Source organism: Schistocerca gregaria, chromosome 2 (assembly GCF_023897955.1).
Source record: "Schistocerca gregaria isolate iqSchGreg1 chromosome 2, iqSchGreg1.2, whole genome shotgun sequence".
In the NCBI taxonomy this organism is placed as follows: domain Eukaryota; kingdom Metazoa; phylum Arthropoda; class Insecta; order Orthoptera; family Acrididae; genus Schistocerca; species Schistocerca gregaria.
In genome coordinates, this window is record NC_064921.1 from 657,435,415 (window position 1) to 657,456,520 (window position 21,106).

Genomic DNA, 21,106 nt, shown 5'->3' on the forward strand with positions numbered 1-21,106 from the left:
TGCCATCTAGCTGTTGAGTGCTTTGTTGCTTATCATCGTATCGATGATTGGGTTGATGTTTGCTTATTTATTTATATTCCCTCTTAAATGGTAATATAATGAAATATGTGCCGTCCTTTGTGAAGTGATGCATTGGTACTAGTTTTCTAAGGTTACTTCTTAGTCTGATGTAGTTCACGTTATACGGGACCTGCTCCGTCCTCCAGCACACGTGTGGGAGGCGCGTTCATCCCACCCACCCTGTTCTGTCGGGGAGCTGAATTGTATCTAAATAACATGTCCTTCTTCTGAACTGTCGCCAGATGACGTGACGCACTGCTTATATTACTACTATCTTTACCTCCGAATTTTACTGTTCAAATGTGTCTGAATTCCTATGGGACCAAACTGCTGAAGTCATCGGTCCCTAAGCTTATACACTACTTAATCTAACGTAAACTGACTCACACTAAGGACAACACACACACCCATGCCCGAGGGAGGAGTCGAACCCCCGATGGGGGTAGCCGCGCGGACCGCGACAAGGTATCCTAGATCGCACAGATACCCCGCGCTATGCATTTTCAGTAGGAGATGAATGATAGCCAGAAAAGTCTCTTACCACCAATATTAATAATAATTGAAACTTTAATATTTCAAAAAAAAATTAATTTTCACCTAGATTGGATGACCTTCTAATGATCGATACGTCTTTTACGCACTTCTTACAGTTATTAATTGCTAGTAAAATACTGAAATTCAATATCTGCGAAGAAGGTAGAATACGAGATACAGTCATAAATGTATTTTTTTAAATTGTTTCATTGGTTTGATGTGCCATGAATTCGTGTCCTGTGTCAACAGCTTCATTTCAGTGCTGCAACAGCAGCCAACGACGTCAGTTATTTCTAGCGTATATATTCCAATCTCTGTCTTCCCCAACCATTTTTGCCTTCTACTGCTCTCTCTACTACCACTGAGGCTATTCCCTTGTTTCTCAACACATGTCCTTTTACCTTCTCCATTCATCTTGTCAATGTATTGCACATATTCATCTTGTTGCCTATTCTGGAGAGAAGTTCCGCATATGTTATGAGTCCGAGTAATTTTCAAAATCCTTCTACAGCTCTATATATCGAACTTACCGATTCTTTTCTTTTCTGCTTTTCCCACAGCCCATAATTCATATCCATACAATGCTGTGCTGCAAACTTATATTCTCAGAAATTTCTTCATGAGCTAAGCCGCGATGTTTTGACCTAGCAGATTTATTTTAAAAGGAATGTTCTTTTTTGCCTGCACTGATCAGCTATGTGTTATTTTGGTTCCAAGGCAGCAGAATTCCTTCGTATTGTTCACTTCACGATATTCAGTTTTGATTACAATTTAGGGTTTTTAAAATTGCATTTTAAACTTGTATACATGGAAGAAGCCTGGAGATACTGGGAGGCCTCAGATAGATTATATAATGGTAAGAAAGAGTTCAGGAACCAGATTTTAAATTGTAAGACATTTCCAGGAGCTGATGTGAACGCTGACCACAACCTACTGCTTATGAACTGTAGATTAAAACTGATGAACCTACAAAAAGGTGGGAATTTAAGGAGATGGGACCTGGATAAACTTACAGAACCTGAGGTTGTAAGGAGATTCAGGAAGAGTGGAAGGGAACGATAGACAGAAGGGGGGGGGGGGGGGAGAAATGCAGGTAGCAGGAGAATGGGTAGTTTGAGGGTTGGAATAGTGAAGGCAGCAGGGGAACAATTACGTAAAAAGACGAGGGCTAGATGAAATCCTTGGGTAACAGAAGAGACATTGAATTTTATTGGTGAATGAAGAAAATATAAAAATGCAGTAAGTGAAGCAGGCAAAAAAGAATACAAATGTCTCAAAAATGAGATCGACAGGAAGTGTAAAATCGCTAAGCAGGGATGGCTAGAGGACAAATGTTAGGATGTAGGGGCATATGTGACTAGGGCTAAGATAGATACTGCCTACAGGAAAATTAAAGAGACCTTTGGAGAGAAGATAATCACTTGTATGAATATCAAGAGCTCAGATGGAAACCCAGTTATCAGCAAAGAAGGAAAAGCAGAAAGCTGGAAGGACTATATAGAAGGTCTATACAAGGACGATGTTCTTGAGGACAATATTATGGAAATGGAAAGGAATGTAGAGGAAGTTGAAATAGGAGATATGATACTGCGTGAAGAGTTTGACAGAGCACTGAGAGACCTAAGTCGAAACAAGGCTCCGGAAGTACACAACATTCCATTAGAACGACCGACAGCCTTGGGAGCGCCAGGCCTAACAAAACTCTACCATCTAGTTAACAAGAGGTATGAAACAGGCAAAAACCCCTTAAACGTCAAGAAGAATATAATAACTCAAATCCCAAAGAAAGCAGGTATCAACAGATGTGAAAATTACCCAACTATCAGTTTACTAAGCCACGGCTGCAAAATACTAACACGAATTCTTTACAGACGAATGGAATAACCAGTAGAAGCCGACCTCTGGGACGATCAGTTTATATTCCGTAGAAATGTTGGAACACGTAAAGCAATACTGCCCCAATGATTTATCTTAGAAGATAGATTAAGGAAAGGCAAAAATACGTTTCTAGCATTTGTAGACTCAGAGAAAGCTTTTGCAATGTTGACTGGAATACTATCTTTCGAATCCTTGGGAGGGGTAAAATACGGGATCGAAAGGCTATTTACAATTTGTACAGAAACCAGATGGCAGTTACAGGAATCGAGGGGCATGAAAGTTAAGCAGTGGTTGGGAAGGGAGTGAGACAGGGTTGTAGCCAATCCCCGATGTTATTCAATCTGTATATTGAGCAATCAGTAAAGGAAATAAAAGAAAAATTCGGAGTAGAAATTAAAATCCATCGAGAATAAATAAAATCTTTGAGGTTCGCCGATGACATTGTCATTCTGAACGGAATGGACAGTGACTTGAAAGGAGGATATAAGATGAACATCAACAGAAGCAAAACGAGGATAATGGAATGTAGTCGAATAAATCGGTCGATCCTGTGAGAATTAGATTAGGAAATGAGACGCTTAAAGTTGTAAAGGAGTTTTGCTATGTGGGGAGCAAAATAAATGGTAATGGTCGAAGTCGAGAGGTTACAAAATGTAGACTGGCAGTGGCAAGGAAAGCTTTTCTGAAGAAGAGAAATTTGTTAACATCGAGTATAGATGTCAGGAAGTAGTTTCTGAAGGTATTTGTATTGAGTTGTGCCATGTATGGAAGTGAGACGTGGACGATAAATAGTTAGGACAAGAAGAGAATAGAAGCTTTCGAAACTTGGTGCTACAGAAGAAGGCTGAAGGTTAGATGGGTAGACCACATAACTAATGAGGATGTATTAAATAGAATTCGAGAGAAGAGAAATTTGTCGCACAACCTGACTAGAAAAAGGGATCGGTTGGTAGGGCATATTCTGAGACATCAAGGGATCACCGATTTAGTATTGGAGGGCAGCGTGGAGGGTAAAAATCGTAGAGGGAGACCAAGAGATGAATGCACTAAACAGATTCAGAAGGATGTAGGTTGCATTAGGTGCTGGGAGATAAAGAAGCTTCCACAGGATAGAGTAGCATAGAGAGCTGCATCAAATGAGTCTCTTGACTGAAGACCACAACAACAACAACAACAAACTTGCTTCTGCAAAAGAGAATTTCTTTCTTTTCCTTTTGTTTACTTATATAAATTTCGAAACCTACGCATCACCTTTTTATTTGGGAAACACGAGAAATAACGTTAACAGTTGCTTCTAACCTCAGCAAGTTGATTATCGTAGAGCTATGCCAAATATTGGATTTTAATTTTATGACTGATGTCATCTTTGCTGCTCCTTATTACTTTCGACTTTTTTCAGTTTATCTTCAATCCATATTTCGTGCTCATTAGATTCTTAATTGAATTTGGCAGGTCATGTAGTACATCTTTCCTTTCACTAAGGATAATGTCGTAGGCGAATCTTTCAGCGTAAAGTTATCAAGTTATCATCACTAAAAATTAAACTTATGTATTTTTTATTTTTCATTTCTTTTATTTTTTTTATTTCTTTTTTTTTCAGGTACGTCTCTGCAGTCCAGGTACACGAAATGATGCAACCAGTTGGTAAATATATTGTGATAGTAACGTGTACGAGCACTGCAGACATATACCTGCAGACACAGGAAATAAATTAAGTAACTTCAGTTTTCCCAAGTTATGACTAAAACTACATGACTAACCTGGTATTAGAAAAATGCCACGTCGCAGAAAGGAAAAGGGAAGTCACTGACCTTCAATGTCTACAAAATGACCCTCCGACGCTATATCACTAGCTCCAAGGAAGGCCTCTAGATCGTTGAACAGTTCCGAGAATGGACTACGACTGAGCAGCTCCATGGCGTCCCGGTCGCGTGGCACCAGCAGGTCGGCCCCCACCAGAGCACAGGCGCTGCGAGCGCCCTGCCACGTGTTGCCATTGCGCGAGAAGAGCACCATGGAGCGGCCCGACAGCGGCATAAAGCCGTCGCGCAGATACCGCGGGGCTGGTGGGGTGGACGGCCGTCGCTCTCCTGGGGGCAAAGACATTTAAAATGATATCACCAGGATCTCCACTTCCTAAGACATGCAGAAACTGTATGCCTCATCATTAATTAATGCACTTTTTAACTAAAGTTCAGTCTTGATCACAGCATTTATCTCTCAATAACATACTTATGTTATTGAGACATAAATGTTGTGATCAAGACTGATATTTAGTTAAAATATAATAATCTATTGATGACTGTATTCCAAAAATGTTTACCAAAATTAATTAATGCGATACAGCAACCAGCCACTCTTTTTAACATTATCATATATATATATATATATATATATATATATATATATATATATATATATATATATATATGAGAGAGAAAGAAGTGTGTATATATGGATGGACGTATGTACTGTATGTCTAGGATCTCCTGCAAAATCTCTGAATAGGTTTCAGCCAAAGTTAGCATACTTGCCGCGAGTATTAGCATTGTGGGGTTTATAATCGTCTACAAATAGCAGCAAAGATAAAAGCAGAAGTGAGGCTTTTTTTCCAGGCCCTGCCTTGTACGCTGCACTGCACGACAGGTGTGTTGAGTGGTTGAGTGGAAACGGTATCAGCCGCCTTATCGACCTGCCTTGTAAGGCAGCCTATGTGGAAAAGGCAAGAAACTATTATCCAGTTTCCAGTAGGTAGGTGGCCCTGTATGAAAGGTGTATTGTGATAGTAGAATCAGCCTTATTTATCGAGTTGTGTTGCAAGGCCTACACAAAAACACTGGAGGAGGAATAGGTGGACACAGAGAGAGTGGAGGAGGAGGTGTGTGTCAAGCAATTTAGCAAGTGAAGCCGCGAGGAAAATTGATTTTCCACCCATCGCCTACAGCATGCAATCCGATCCTTAGGACTGTTCTGATTAGCCGCCATGTCAACAGCGCCCAATGGCTGGATGTGGGAGAGCACTGGGTCAACACACCGCTCTCTCCGCTGTTGTAAGTTTTCCGAACCTTGGAACTCCAGCAGCTCCTCAGTTGGTCTCGAAAGCTTGTGTAATAGGTGTACCAATCCACAAAGAAATATTCGCGGCCGTAGAGGTTACTGAACACGGTTTCTCCACATGACAGATTCTTTACTGCGAGGCCATCAGTGCCTGTACAAAGCCCAAATTTTGACACAGTCCAATTGTTTACACAGTCCAACGTAACCACTATCACGAATGATAATGACGATGATGATGATGATGAAGGCCGCACAAACTCCCAGTCTCCGGGCAGAGAAAATCTCCAACCCGGCTGAGAATCGAACCCGGGACCCCTTGATGAAGACGCAGCTACGGAAGGATCAGTGAAATACACGCTGTAGGGTGCTGGGCTCGGAGATATCCTTGAAGTAACCGATTTAAAACAGTTCTTTGTGTCACTACTGTGCTAGCCGCTACTGAAACTGCAAGTGCAGCGTGATGCGCCAGAGCCATACGCCGAATATGATGGTCTTTTCTCTTGGTAGTGCCACATGGACGTCTGCAGCCCTGTCTTCCTGCGACTGTACGTTCTCCTGACCACCGCTGCCAGCAATCGCGTACAGTGGCTACATTACTCCCAGCTCTCTCTACTATATCGCAGAAGTAACATCCAGCTCTTGGCAGCCATAGTACACGAGATTGTTCAGACTCAGTGACATTTCGTCTTGAAGGTAATCTTGACTATCGTCGACTCACTACGTGTAATCTGAAAGGTAACTAACACTCACAACCGTTACAGCGTGTATCTAAAGCAAAACTCATTTGCATCCTTATAGTGGTGCTACTAACGTCGCTGTCTCGAAATCTGAACAGATCTCATCTTTCATTTGTAGAAACACATCTTCCAACTTTCGTTTATATCGCACAACCCATTCTTGATGTTGCGAAAGACGGAGTGTCTACAGCGACCAGTGTGTTGTGTTGTGCATTCCTGTGAACATTTATCGTCTCATGTTTGTGCAAACGTGACATAGCAGTACAGGCACAAACAAGTAGGAAATATTATATTTCCAAAAATGAATTCTTACATATTGTATTAATCTTATGCAGATTCTTTAGGAAGATGTGTCTTGCAACTGCATATAATATCTTCAAACTATTTGCTACAATAACGTAAAGTATGTAGCTGGTTTTACAGTGCTCCACAACCTACTTTGGACATGGACGCTCCTGGGACATTTGGTTTTGGAAAGGCGTAACCTATTATTGTACTGGACATTATCAGTTTCACCATTTCTTATTGCGGAATTACTTTGCACGGTACACTAGATACAGTTCATTGAAATATTATTAGCCCTATGCTCGAACCACAAACGGCTCCTAAAATAAACAGAAATGATCTAGAACGGGTAAAGCGGCGTCGTGTTCTCAAACCTTTTTTGAATTATGCGGTCAGTTACCGATGGGCGATGGACTACTGTGGAGATCACGGAACGGCTACAGACGTGTCGTTGCCGAGGAATAGAGGAATATGTCATTCGATTCCATATGAAACTTTGTGCAAATTCTACCTAGGCACCTGGCCGTCGTAATATTCCGCAGAAAATGGTCATATATCTTGCTTGTTGTAACAGCAGAACGTAAATTATTTCTGCTACACGATTGTTGATGAGAATGCAGTGAATCTACTGTTCAAACTACACGAATAATAAAAATGAATATTTCATGCTTCAGTGGCAACAGCTTTTAGTAACTGTTGTGGATTTGAAAAAAGATGCTTGTATAGAAGAATTTTAAGTTACACATGCTGTCATACGCAAATACGGATATGAGGACTTAACGTTGAAATACTTAGACCTCTAATGTGGACCTACAAGTTTGAATAATTGAAACTTTCAGCTTACATTGATGATAAAAACAGCTATCGAAGAGCTGCTATCACATTTTTTGTTCGTTTGTTATGTGCTTTATGTTAATTTGTGGTGTTTTTAGCAGTCGTTAATTTCATCGAAGTTTTATATCGGTTTCAATCGGCAAAGAATTCAGTTCTGTATTTACGTTCGTATGCTTTCAGAGTCACTGTCATTGCGAATAAAATATTTTGAGTATTAGGCGGTGTTATTATACACCACTACAGCAACTAACTGCTATAATAACGCGGTCTAATACCCAAAATTATTTTTATTAAAGTATTTCTCTACTGCATGCATAGATGTGATAGTATTATGAACATACCTTTCAAGCAGCTGAACTCGTTGCTTCCATTCTGAAATAAAAGAAAACATCCCTTGTTAGTTGTCTGGAGGTAAAGTTGTGTGGTACGTCAAAATCTTCGTACAGAATATTTTAGGTTATTCAAGATGTGTGCTTCATTCAAGAATATATCGATTTATTTCTACCCATTCTTTGCAAATTTTGTCAAAATTTCCCGCACTTCTCGTCCCCCCTCGCACACACCCTATTCATTCTCTCTCTCTCTCTCTCTCTCTCTGTTCTCTCTTCTCTCTCTCTCTCTCTCTCTCTCTCTCTCTCTCTCTCTCTCTCTCTCTCTCTCTCTCTCTCTTTATTCTCTATTTCTGTTACGATCTCTTTAAGGAAGAGAAGTATAATATGAACTACCGAACTAGATATAATGCACCTTGATAAACGGTTCGTGCAACAGGTTGAACACCTGTAACAAGTTGTCCTATCTGGATTAGTCAGCTAAATATATTTCTGGCGTTATATATCCTTTTAATTAACTACTACGAATCAAGATTGCTATGTGTACAGAATTAATTGTTCCACATTCATGCAAAAATTTTGAGCATTTTTTGGGGTTCCAAGATGCGGTATTCGACAATGTAGTTTATAGTCAAAACTACAAAAACATATCCATGCTCGGCACTTATTATTTAGTTATTTCCCCCCTGGATCGTGCAGTAAAGTATTACGAGTGGAATCTGGCGTTCGTTCCCGATTTTTCCCATATTTTCATACAGGACTCCATCACACGCCTAATAATGGAGCTCCCAATGACCCCAAAACTTACCCACTCGGCTGGTGTCGACCTTTCAGGAAGATGGGCTCCGATCCCAAGAGACAAGCCATTCCATGCAACCTAAGATGTACTTTCAACACTAGGAAAGACCTCAGACCTGGTTTTCAGACGTAATGGGATAGCCGTGTCGCCATCCGCCCGGAAGTTCGCGGCACTGCCCTTCCCGCCATTCGCACTCGGGTGAGTATCGGGCCGCCAGGACGAGCGAATCGGTAGGCACTGTGGTATCGAAGATCACTGGCGACGCTATAAGCACAAAAGGTGGCAAAGCTTTCGCCCCAGGTGCCTCAAAGCCACCTCAGCCCACGGAAGCATCCGGAAGCCTGTCAACCATGGCCACTGCATGTTCAAATTATCTACGATAAGCGGCAAATTACACCTGCATCCTTATGCAACAGTCTTTCAAAGTGAGTTAGGAGCCGACTAACTCGATCTAGATTTTTTTAAATTTCCAGTTTTCGATAAATTACTGTACCCCAAGTAAGCGAGACCGGCTGATGAGGCATAAAACCACCTGAGAAGTGGTATGTTGGTCCTGCTCTGCAACCTATTACAGCAGCGATTCTGCTTTGCATGGATTCGTCATTGGCAGATGTCCGGGGCCCAGTGGCACAGGATGAGTACGTACAGATCACGCGGTTCCCGCAAAGAACGACATGGTGGTTCGTGGATGCTTTTCAGTTGTTTTCAAAGGGGCTCATATGAGACGAGTTTGGTAGCCATAATATCAACCTAAATTTGCTGCCTTGCTCCTTAAACAGCCGTAGCACGAATCTGGCATTGCGAAATGGGCACCTATCCTGCTGAAAGATGCCACAGCCGCTGGGGAACTCAGCAAGCTGGAAGTGATGCAGATGGCCCTCAAAAATATTCATGTAGATCATAGCTCTCATGACGCTTTCAGTTACTACCGCATACCCATGGAAGCCCTTGTGAATGCCGACCATCGAATAATACTGCACCATTGGCATGCGTTCAGGCGCTGCATGTTTCGAGCAGCTTTTCAACTGGATGATGGCATATCTTGACACGTCCATCGAAATGTGATTCATACGATGAAGCAGCAAGTTTCCAACTATCCGTGGTTCAATTTTGATGATCCTGTGTCCACTACAGTTGTAATCCACTTCATAATTGGGTCACCAGTGGAAAACGTAGAGTTCAAAATGGTTCAAATGGCTCTGAGCACTATGGGACTTAACATCTGTGGTCATCAGTCCCCTAAAACTTACAACTACTTAAACCTAACTAACCTAAGGACACCACACACATCCATGCCCGAGGCAGGATTCGAATCTGCGACCGTAGCGGTCACGCGGTTCCAGACTGTAGCGCCTAGAACCGCACGGCCACACCGGCTGGCAAAACGTAGGGCTCTTCTGCTGCCAGTCCCTTTGTTCAATAATGTGTGTTGAACGGTGGGCTCCTAAAGACATGTACCAGCTTTTCACCGTTGTACTCCCTCGTTAGATCTGCCAGAAAGCTCTGTCTATCCTACCTCACAGGGCTGCCAAGCGCCCGAACGTCAAGTCCTATAATGATAAGTGGACGTCTAACATGTTACGCCAACCTTACCTCTCCTTCAACCACTTTCTATAGATGCTGACGACAGTGGCTCGCGAACAGCCAGTTAGTCTCGCTGTATCCCAGACGCTCATCCGCAGGCGCCCGTTGTAACAATCTGCCCCTTATCAAAGTCCATTAGGTTAAAGTATTACGCCTTTGCAGTCCATATCATAGCTAGAATGTTTCCCAATCGTTTCTGCTCCGCTTACGCTCTTTCCGCATCTCGTGGCTGCACTTCCAATATCGCTGTGGACAGTTTCATATTATTGCGGTTTATCAGTGTATTTGAAGAAATATCTTTCGTATTAAAATACCGTTTCATCTGCTGCCTTTCTGTTCTTTCATTGTATATAGTTTCGGCTTTTCTCTTCTCTGCAGTTATATTTTAGTATTTTTTATTTTTTCTTGTTATTTAAATGTATGCTATCTCACACAGACCATAAGACAAACTCAAAGAATATTTATTATTATTTTGGAAAGTTGTCCCAGAAAAGGCAGTGATCGTTATAGTAGTATAGCTTAATTCAATATACATAGTCGTGATAACATTTACATTCTTATTCTCAGCGACTGCGCAGATGGACCTGCTCCATTCCAACGGTTCCTACGGTCATCAAATAATGTAAGAGCTGAAGATGATCTCTCTGATGATCAAAACCGATCATATAAAAATAAAGATAAACAACGCAAATGCGATTCCGACTGTGTCTATTTAAATAAGCTGTTACACTATAAAGATAGCTGCTTTTCCTGGGACAATGTTCCAAAAAACAATAAAAGTTCTTTTAACTTTTCTTAAGACTTGTGTAGGATAGCACACATTTCAATAATAAGCAAACGTATAAAATCCAGAATAAACTATGTGCAGAGTAGAGAAGAGAAGATCAGAAACAAAATGGAATCAAAGAAGGCCAGTGGGTGAAACGGTATTTTAGTACTAACGAAATTTCTTCAAATACACTATCTGTTGAAATAAGCTGGAACATGTATTGGTTTGATAGTACAATAATCTAGTACATGGTATGTTAATACTGGCAGTCATCTCCTTTGTTCGTTGGAGCTGAACTTCAACGAATTTGGCAAATTTATCGTCCTGAACGTGAACATTGCCGTATCTTTTCAAAACTGCGTTGCTCTTCTAGTATTATTGTGTTTAAGCGGTGTGTTTGAAAAGCGCACACGTTTTCATAGGAGACAACATCGCTCAAGTACAGAAAAAGTACTACGAAAAGATGTCCCCAAAAAATGTTCGCTGAGATATGGTTAATTTTCCATATATGTAGAATGATCAGCACCCAGTGCTGTAGATTGTGTTCCTATTGTTGTACATCACTCGTTTCCAATTCATTGTTTTTTCTTCCGGAGCTAATCCTCTGACTCTATTGCACTTCTTAAACTCACAGCCATCTGATACGTTAGCCGTTTCGTGAGGATGGTTTTGAGGACGTACTGGCATCATAGCAAGGTGACTGAGTGTATGAAATGTGAACAACGTAAAATGTGTCATGCAGCCTTATTATTCTATGTTTGGAATGACACACATGATGTTCTTATATGGTTTAGCCAACAGCTTTGAAAGACATTTTCAGTGTAGCATTCCATCTGAAGAAAAGTGTTCAGAAGATTGTTGTTGCTACTTTCAGACAATACATATTTCTCAAGAAGTTTCGGCAAACATCGCGCAGGTCGCACGCCAAATACGGAGTAGCGTGTGTCGCAATAAATAGATACTGATACAAGTGTCCAAAGAGCTGACGCTACTGATACAAGCGTGGAAAGAGCTAAAGCTGTATAATGTTTTGGAATTATTTGTTCTGGCACAGGTTGTTACCTTATCTGTGCCATTTAGATCGCGTCCGATCTGAGGCCAGAAGACAACCACACTCAATAACGGTTCTGCTAGAATATTCTGATACGGAACGTTGAAGATCCGCAGATCAGTCTTCATTATTCTTATTTCTATATATTGTATTACGTTAGAGGTGTGGTTCACCCAGAAAGGAACAATGAATTTTCACAATAACGATTTGTGAGCAGATGAAAGTACTCGTGCGATCATGAAAGTAAGCTGTCAGGTTTGCTTTCGCATCTGTGTTGCAGGAATTGAGAGAGATGTATTTATGGGGCCAAACATTTCACGGGACAAATTAACAGCGTCCTGTTAATCAGGCTTTTCAGGAAAACAAATTAACCACGTTTTTTGGAGAAAGTTACGCTGGGAGAGTAACAGTAGATGTGTTTTACACACGACAGAGCTTCACTCAGTTTTCTAATCTCGTGCGTCAGTACCTGCCATAGCCGTTTGATGTGCGGTGGATTAAGCGAGGAGGTCCAGTGACGAGATCTCCCCATTCACCTGACATTCAGCCGTTAGGTTTATAGGTCTTTAAAGGCACGGCGGCAGCCCACACACATTGAAAACATTATAATAATATGTGTAACGTGTGACCACATAAGAGGGCAGCCTCGCATGTTCGCCAGACCCTGAATGTTTGAGAAGGATAGCTGAAGTATTTGAAATAATACGTGGTGACCACAATAAGTTCCTCTTGTGCTGTTAACTGAGGAATAGATATTGTAGGACAGAACTGTCCATATCTCTACAAGTATTTGTTTCTGTGCGAGCTTCTATCTCACGTTATAATAGTCATATCAATAGTGCCCCTTATAACAAAATAGAACGTCTGTAACGTACTAAAATTACAACAAATTGAAGTCATTTAGTGAAAATGATTGGAAAATATTGGAATATATTGTCTATGCAAATGGAAAGTCACTATTGTTAATGAACAGTAAACAGAAATGCTTTCTAATTGGGGTGTTGTTAAGTAGAGGAATGCCGTAGGATAGTTTTTTGGTGTCCGTTAATTTTATTGATCTTCATTAACTATCCACAGGGAAACAAGGCAGTTGATTAAAAAACTCCTGTGTACAGATGGCTGAAAAGTCATTCTGAACGAAGTGAATTGTAACTTACACGACTTATCAAAGAAGGTAGTAGCCTACAGAAAGCAGATCTAGGTTAGACTACAATACGTCCGTTTATGACGCGGAACTGTTGTTCATAAGATAATCAAATAATCATCAGAATCGAATATCTTAAATTGTTAGGGTGAAGCGTATTTTTCCTCGAAATTATTATACACTCAAACTCGTGAATCTTTTTTTTTTTTCTAGAAGAATGATCTGTAGTTTCAATGACTGAAACTCGATAACTTGTTTACTCTGCATACTTGTTGTGTATTATATCTTATGGTGTTGTATTCTGAGGCAACTCTTGTCAATTCTGAACGAATATTCTTAGACCAGAAAAGGGCACTCAGCGATCTGCGTGTCACTTTACGTATTTCATCCAGGCGATTGTTGAAGTGTCTCGTAATTCTGGCTCCACCATTACCGTGCATATTTTCCGGTGTGATTTGCAGTTAGTAATACAAAGTTGCTTACAAGAACCTGCCATAGTCACTCAACGATCACTCACAGGGAAAATGATTTATACTTGAATAACTCTTCTTTAACCAATGCACACAAAAACATTCATTATTCTAGGAATAAATTTTTCAGTAGACTTCCAGAAGAATTGAATAATCTCACTCTTAGAAATCCGAATATATAGGGTGCGGAAATCAATTTGAAGAAAAGCGTAGGGTAGAAATACTGCATGAAACAAAGGAATTTGAGAATAGGAAGTGGGAGTCACAGTTGCATATTTTCGGCTGCACACTAACTGAAGTCTGACGTGCATTTCAAAATCAAATGTAATACACACCACTACTTTAGAACTGAAAATAATCACATATCCATGTTTTACGCTTCAGTATGTTCTAAAAGGTCAAAGTAAGTGAAAAATGAGTCTGCTCTTGTACACAGACTTGCGACCAGTTAATTAACATAAGTATGGCTAAATAAATGTTCAGACAGGCCACTATTTTCACGTTGGCGTAAAGTCGTAAATATTCGACTGTGTCCCTTACTTCCTATACACAAATTTCTTTCTGCAGTATAGTTTTGGTTTAACTGCTTTCTCGCATACTGTGTAGCCTTCCTCGTAGCTTATCACTTCTACTCTGTACACGAGATACACGAGGTCCTTGCATCAATTTAGCGCTGCAATAGTATTATTGTTTAAAATTAATTTTCGCAAATTTTTTATGACTATAGTATCCATTTTTGCATTTAATCAGATTTAAAAGCTTTTAGTGGTACATTTTACGACCATACAGTTTTGGCTCTTATTGTTTCACGGAACTTCTAATGAAATTTATTTAAAATTATATAACAAACATATAAAATGAACAGGAAGATTGCTTCTTTACAAATGTTGCATACAGCGTTATCTGCGTTGACCAAATAAGTTTCGTGTACTGTAGAACACAACTTTCAGAGAAGGACAAGTGGTGGAGACGAACTCACGTGCACTTTCGGGCAGGTGACGTTGACCATCGCGTCTTTCTGGGTCCTGAGGCTGCAGGCACATTCCAAATCGCCATCCGCGAAGGATAGCGCAGCACCCTCGAGCAGCACCAACAACGTCCATAGCCAGCTGGAACCACTGGCTGTCCCCCTAAACACAACAGATTGCTCTACATACGATCTAATAGAAATAAATGCTGCCTAATGTCTTTAAAATGAACCTTATTGGTCTTGCACACGCTCCAGTCAACAGTTGCTCTTTAGATTCTCTCTACCGAAACGCTCCAACGTAGCGTGGATATACACCAGTATCTAGCGTACTTCCGGAATGACTGATTCGATATTTGTCGACAATAGATTCCAGATTTATAATATACGTAAAACACATCGATCTAATCGATTGTACTTACAACGCCACCATCATCACGTATGTAATCAGTGTTCGCTTTCCCCACATGAATACGCTACCAACTACCACTACACACAAAATTAAATTTAGTGTTCCTTGACATCAGAAGTTCGTCCAAGAAAATCAGAAACTTTATCCACTTGCTCGTCTCTTTATGTTTGAATTCTAGGGGTGGTAGGATTGTATTCCGGATAACTGGGCACCCTTATGGCTGTGCTATACTCCGCATTTTAGCATCAACAGTTTATCGGCTGTGCAACGAGAATTGAAGACGTATTTTGAGCGTTTTGGTTATTAATGACTTGCTACACATCGAAATAAGCTATTTACGAGGAGTACTTAATCTTTCTGAATTTTAGCGATTTTCTTCAATGTCATTTAGTATATTTCGGTAATATTTGCGAGCTCTGGTTATGTGAAGGCGCAAAAATCACCTTCGCAACTATTGCTCTCTTGTTCACTTACCGCTTTACTACTGGTCTATCAAGTAAAATATAAACAAATCGAAGGCCGGAATGTGAGATATTTTATGTCAACATTCTTTATATGAACATAATTGTCTGTACAAACAAACAAAAGTTTTCAATCTCGGCCACTGTTTATTTTTTCTAGTGTGAGGATGGGTTTCGGCTAACTGCTATAATAGAATCTGACATAAGATAAAAATTAAAAACATGGGATGTACAATTCTTTGCACACATTAAAAAATATTTTCCCTATGAAAAGGAAATTATCGTGGGATGCATATTATTTCACCAGATCACAAATTGAGAAGCACTCACAATTAATAGGGTACAAGTACAGAAATATAGGCGAATAGTACATACCAAATACTTTAAAATATCAATACAATGTATATCGTCAAATAGTAACTGCCATGCGATGTGTACGTACATTCTAGCAGCGACACAGTGTCCAGGCACAACAGCGGATTGTATTTGACAGATGAGATTAGTGCAGGCAGGAATGATACGCAATTTTGGCTGAGAATATACATATCGTTTCAGTTAATCTGTTAGGTACTCATTACAATAAGAAATCCGTGTAGCTTTAAGGAGGATATTTGTGTTTGACATCCCGCCGACAGAGAGGTCACTAGAAACGGTGCTCAAGCTCAGATGTGGGAGAGACGGATAAGTAAATTGGCCGTGCCTTTTCAAAGGAACCACCACGGCATTTGCCTCAACTGGCTTAGGGAAATCACGGAAAACCCAAATTTGGATGGCCGTCGATCTCCCGATTGCGAGTCCAGCGTAGTAACCACTGCGCTACTTTAACAAATGTACGTCTATATAACTCTCACGGTATTTTAACAAACTTGACCTAACATAAGAGTTTTGGAGCCCGAAAAAAAAAAACGACCGGCAAGTATACAAGACAACTATGTAGTATGTAGTCGATTCACTGGCTGCCTGGGAGTCATTTTATCTGTGATTTTGCCTTTTGTTATATTCTTGTTGACTGGTAGCTTTTGCTGCTTTTGGCGTCCACCACTTCTGTTTTTATCGTCTTTAGCACTGCACTTGTTGACAAGTTTGTTACAATTTCACGAGAGCTATATAGACGCACATGTATTAATGCATTTGTTACTTTAATGTTTACCTAACACATTAACTGAAATGGAAAGTATATTTGTTACCTAACTTACGTTTCACTCCTGTATGCACTTAGCTGTCATTTGTGGAATCGAGTGTGATGGTGTGCTTTGGGCGCACCTGGTAGCGGTTGAATGATTCACATTGTTACAAGGAACTGCGTCGCCGCTAGTATGCATCTGCACTTCGTGAGGGTAGCCCCCACCCCCCACTTTTTGAGGATATATGTTGTACTGATATCTTAAAATATTTAGTATGCATTACTCATGTACACTGACGTGACTAGTCATGAGATTGCGATATGTATGTACATACGCAGATGGTGGTAGCACCGCTTATACGAGGTATAAATGGGCAAGGCTTTGCGGGAGTTGTTATTTGTACTCATTTATGTGTAAAGATTCTTGACTTGATCATGTCCGCACAGCGGTAATTAACAGACTTTCGATGCGGAATGTGGGACGTTCAGTTTCCGAAATTGTTATGGAATGCGATATTCCGAGATCAATAACGTCAAGAGCGTGCCGAGAATATCCAATTTCAGCCATTACCTCTCAACATGGACAACTGAATGGCCGATAACCTTCACTTAAGGGGAGTAGGACGTCAAACGGGCCCACTTGGAGCAGGAGAGGCACCACAGGAAATATTAATTTCCACTGTCTATACTTTTACAAGTAAATTCATAAAACTTTGTCAGCATGACCAGGAAGGATTCAGGATTCACACTCGTAACAGCGGAAGTTCAAAAACATAACAAAATATTTTTTTTACATGTGAAATTTCATCGTTTTTTCACTGCATTTGTTGCTATAGGTACACTTTTCTTCATAAGTAAGAGAGACTGTTCGATGAATTTTGCATAACATACAACCCATACTTACAGGGGTCTGAAACTCTAGAATTTATTTAGTGTATGAAAAAATGATTCAGCTGTCACGTTTTAAACTTTATGTTTAGAAAAAAAAATCAAATTTTGTAGTTAATTATCTCAATTTTTACCACAGTTTTTAATAGATTTCTTAAATTCTACACCTGTAAGTATGTTTTGTATCCTGCGCAAAATTCATCAAAGAATCTCTCTTAATTGTGAAGAAAAATGTACCTACAGCAATAAATGCAGCCAACAGTAAGTGAAAAAAATAATGAAATTTCATATCTAAAAATCTTTTATTTTGTTATGTTTTTGCACTTCCACTGCTACGAGCGTGGATCCTGAATCCTACCTGGTCATGCTGACAAAGTTTTATGAATTGGTTTGTAAAAGTATAGACAGTAGAAAATAAAATGTCCTGTGGTACCTCTCCTGCTCGAGGACAGCCCGTTTGACGTCCTACCACCCTTAATGACTGAGAGCAGAAGCGTTTGCGTAGAGTCGTCTGTGCTAAAAGACGAGCAACATTGCCTGAAATAACAGCAGAAATCAATGCGGGAGGTACGAACGTATCTGTTAGGACAGTGAAATCAATGTGGGACGTACGAACGTATCTGTTAGGACAGTGCAACCAAATTTGACGTTAATGGACTATTGCAGCACACGTCCGACACGAGTGCCTTTGCTAACAGCGCATGGCCTGCAGCGCTTTTCCTGTGCTCGTGACCATGTCGGGTTATGTCCGGTTATGGCAGCTAGCCGAAACCCGTTCTCACATTAGAAAAAGTTACGTGTGGGGAATACTGAATAATTTCAATGTGTTTGTGCCAGGTAACGGGCAGCGATCTACATAAAAACGCCCTGTCTGCTGATTTTACTGCTGTTTGTGGTTAAGTAATTAAAAGCCTGGAAACCTATTCCATTCCGTCTTCTTCACCACATAAGTTACATAAAACAATTTTTATAAGACAGCATTATTCACTACACGGTAAACATAATGTGTAGATTTTTTCAACTAGTACTTCTGTCTATAAATTCCTTGGTAAACATTCTATTGAAGTAAAACCGTGGTGTGTACTCTCATACAGCTACCAGACTTGTATCCTGAGAACTTTATGCATGTTCAGTGTATTAACGATATCGTCATACCTTCCATCTGTGTGACAAGAACTCTCGCACAACTCGACAACTTCCCGCGCTAATCCTTACGTGACCGACGACAGTGCAATGGATTTTAGCGGCAGACGCCGGACTCACCTCATGGTTGCTGCGCCGCCGCACTGCCAGTGAGTGGACACGGAATTCGCGCGCTCCAATGTGAGTGGTGGCGGTGGTCGTTGGGGGCTTCCTGCTGACGCACTCACGGACACGTGCTACGGTTCAGCTGTCAGGCGGGCCTGGGACGAGGAAGCAGGAAGCCAATTTCTTCGGGACGGGAAGTAGCAGACTTCTTAGGAAACAGACTGCCGTAAAATGTGGAGAACGCAGGATGTTAACACCTGAAAACTGGAAATTAGGAAATGTTTTCCACTACCTCTCAACTTTTTGTACTTGACTGTACCATATTCAGTTATTTTGAAGCCCCGTATAACATTTAGTTAGACCTTCACTCAGTCAAGTCTTGTGCAGTGTCTTCTTGTGCGGCTAGTTTCCTCGCAGATTGATCAGAGTACTCAGTAAAACCCCTCTACAAAAGGGGAAAAACAGATACTGTAGAAGATTAGCACACGATTTCTTTTCTACCATAATTTTTTCAAGTTTTTGAGAAAGTTCTCTCCGACTACATAATTTGTAGTAGATATCCAGGAAAGAAATATGGACAGAAAATGCTGTTTACTGTTTTGTGTTTCAGATACTAGCAAGGCTAAATCATAGTTTTGATTCAATAAAGGTATTTGATTGTTTAGGCAATGCCATACTTCTCAATAATCCGGAGCAATGTAGATTTAGTGAATATTTCTCAGCAGTGATTCATTTCGTACCGGAAGAGGAGGAAGAAGAAATACTGTACGGACAAGATTTGAGTCTGACTGTGGTAGGGAGGGACGAGATAGTATTCTGATGTGAGTCCATGGCTTTCCTTAACATACAGGGATTTCCCGTGATCATGTTACAAACATTCAGGAACGATGAAGAAGGATTAATACATTTATTTAAGATAAGGAATCCTGGGCTTGATTGCTCAAGAATGGTTATTCGTTCGCTGCGGTGAAAAGAGCGTTAAGACCACCGCGTAGAAAAGATAGTGATGCCCAGGTGCCAGTGAAATGGAAAGTTTTCCTGCCATTCGTTAAGGACGTCACAGACCGCATAAGAAATATCTTGGGAAAACTAAACATCGCGGTAATTTTAACACCCACACGGAAGATGCAAGATCACATAAAACGGCCAAGGTTGCTCGCCAACAGCTGGAAAAACCTGGAATTTATAGGATTCCGTGTAGTTGATCAGAGGTGTACGTGGGTACTACAAAACGAACAGTGAAAATACGACATGAAGAGCACCAGGGCATTTGCAAAAGAGGGGAGACTGACAGATAAGCTGTTGCGGAACATGCTTTACAGCCAGGAGACCACCACATTCATTTTGACCGGACTCAAGTACTGGCAGCCAGAAACGGATACCACGATAGCCTATACGGAGAGGTCATAGAGATTGTTAACCCAAGAATTTTAATAGGAAGGAGGAGGGCGTGAAATTGAATGAAACTGGGATTCCGGTGCTGAAGAAGATGTGTATGAGTTTTCCACCATGGGATGGACGACAGCAGTCCATAACGGCCAGCTGCATGGAAGTTCGCTGAAGTGGAGTTTTGATGAAGTCAGTAGCGAGCCGTGGTGTGAATCGGACATTCAAGAAATCTACGATCCTCCTTGAAAATTTCCTCCTCAGTTGGACAGGAAACGTCGGGTTTTGAAGTGAAGTCCCTTAGACCACGGCATAGTAGACAGGAACATTTTATTAATTGTGAATACCTGTCTTGTCACTGATTTTAGTAACCAATTTAGCTAGTGACAGCAGTACGTCCACTTCCACTCCCCCTATTTCCGCCACAGGAGTGGTTCTTCAAGGCTGACCCGCTTATCAAGGCGTCTGCCTCATTCCACATAGAACCTCTGAACTCCTCCTCAGCGAGAACCATTTTCTTTCTTTTGGGCCACAGCTGGCAACTGTTGTCCCGAGAGACTGTTTTAACTGAGATCTGCGGGTGGCAACCAAAGCAAACAGATTTCGCATCGGCACAGCCCGCATACTATGTTTTGAAAGTATGTGCAAGGGGATAATGCTGAGGCTGGCCGCTCAGCATGGCGCGATAGGAAAACTCTGATGATGACAAAAACAACCACCAGAAGATGCACTTCGTGACTTCCAGAGGCGTTCTATGGATCGAGCATGCTTGGAGTATGTCTACAAGGAGATGCAACTGAACGACAGCTCGTCGCACTGACGCTAATGTCATCTGTGTTGAGTGCAGAGAGACGATGCAGCTGAACAGCAGCTTGCTACTGGGCTTGCAGTACTTGGTGAAAACACCCACACCAGAACAACACTGGGGGGAGGGGGGGGGGGCTTGTGGTGAGGGCAGAGTGGCAATGTGGTTGAAAGGTAGCTTTCCACATTAGTGGCAGCTTGCCACTGGGACCACAGTCTGCCATGAGAGCGACCACACTAGAAATGGGGTCACTCATGGTGAGTGCGGAGAGGCGATGTGACTGAA

At 41.1% G+C, this 21,106-nt stretch overlaps 1 protein-coding gene across 1 annotated transcript in view; it reads right to left on the reverse strand.

Moving 5' to 3' along the window:
• LOC126334698 (macrophage mannose receptor 1-like) overlaps positions 1-18,689 on the reverse strand; it is a 32,590-nt gene extending 13,901 nt beyond the window's left edge. The window contains exons 1-4 of the mRNA XM_049997200.1: positions 18,646-18,689; positions 14,511-14,661; positions 7,727-7,757; positions 4,284-4,562 (exon numbers count right to left, since the gene is read on the reverse strand). Coding sequence (XP_049853157.1) covers positions 4,284-4,562; positions 7,727-7,757; positions 14,511-14,661; positions 18,646-18,650 — 466 coding nt within the window. The 5' untranslated portion in view covers positions 18,651-18,689. The remainder of the gene's footprint in view (positions 1-4,283; positions 4,563-7,726; positions 7,758-14,510; positions 14,662-18,645) is intronic.
• Between the last annotated feature and the right edge of the window lie 2,417 nt (positions 18,690-21,106).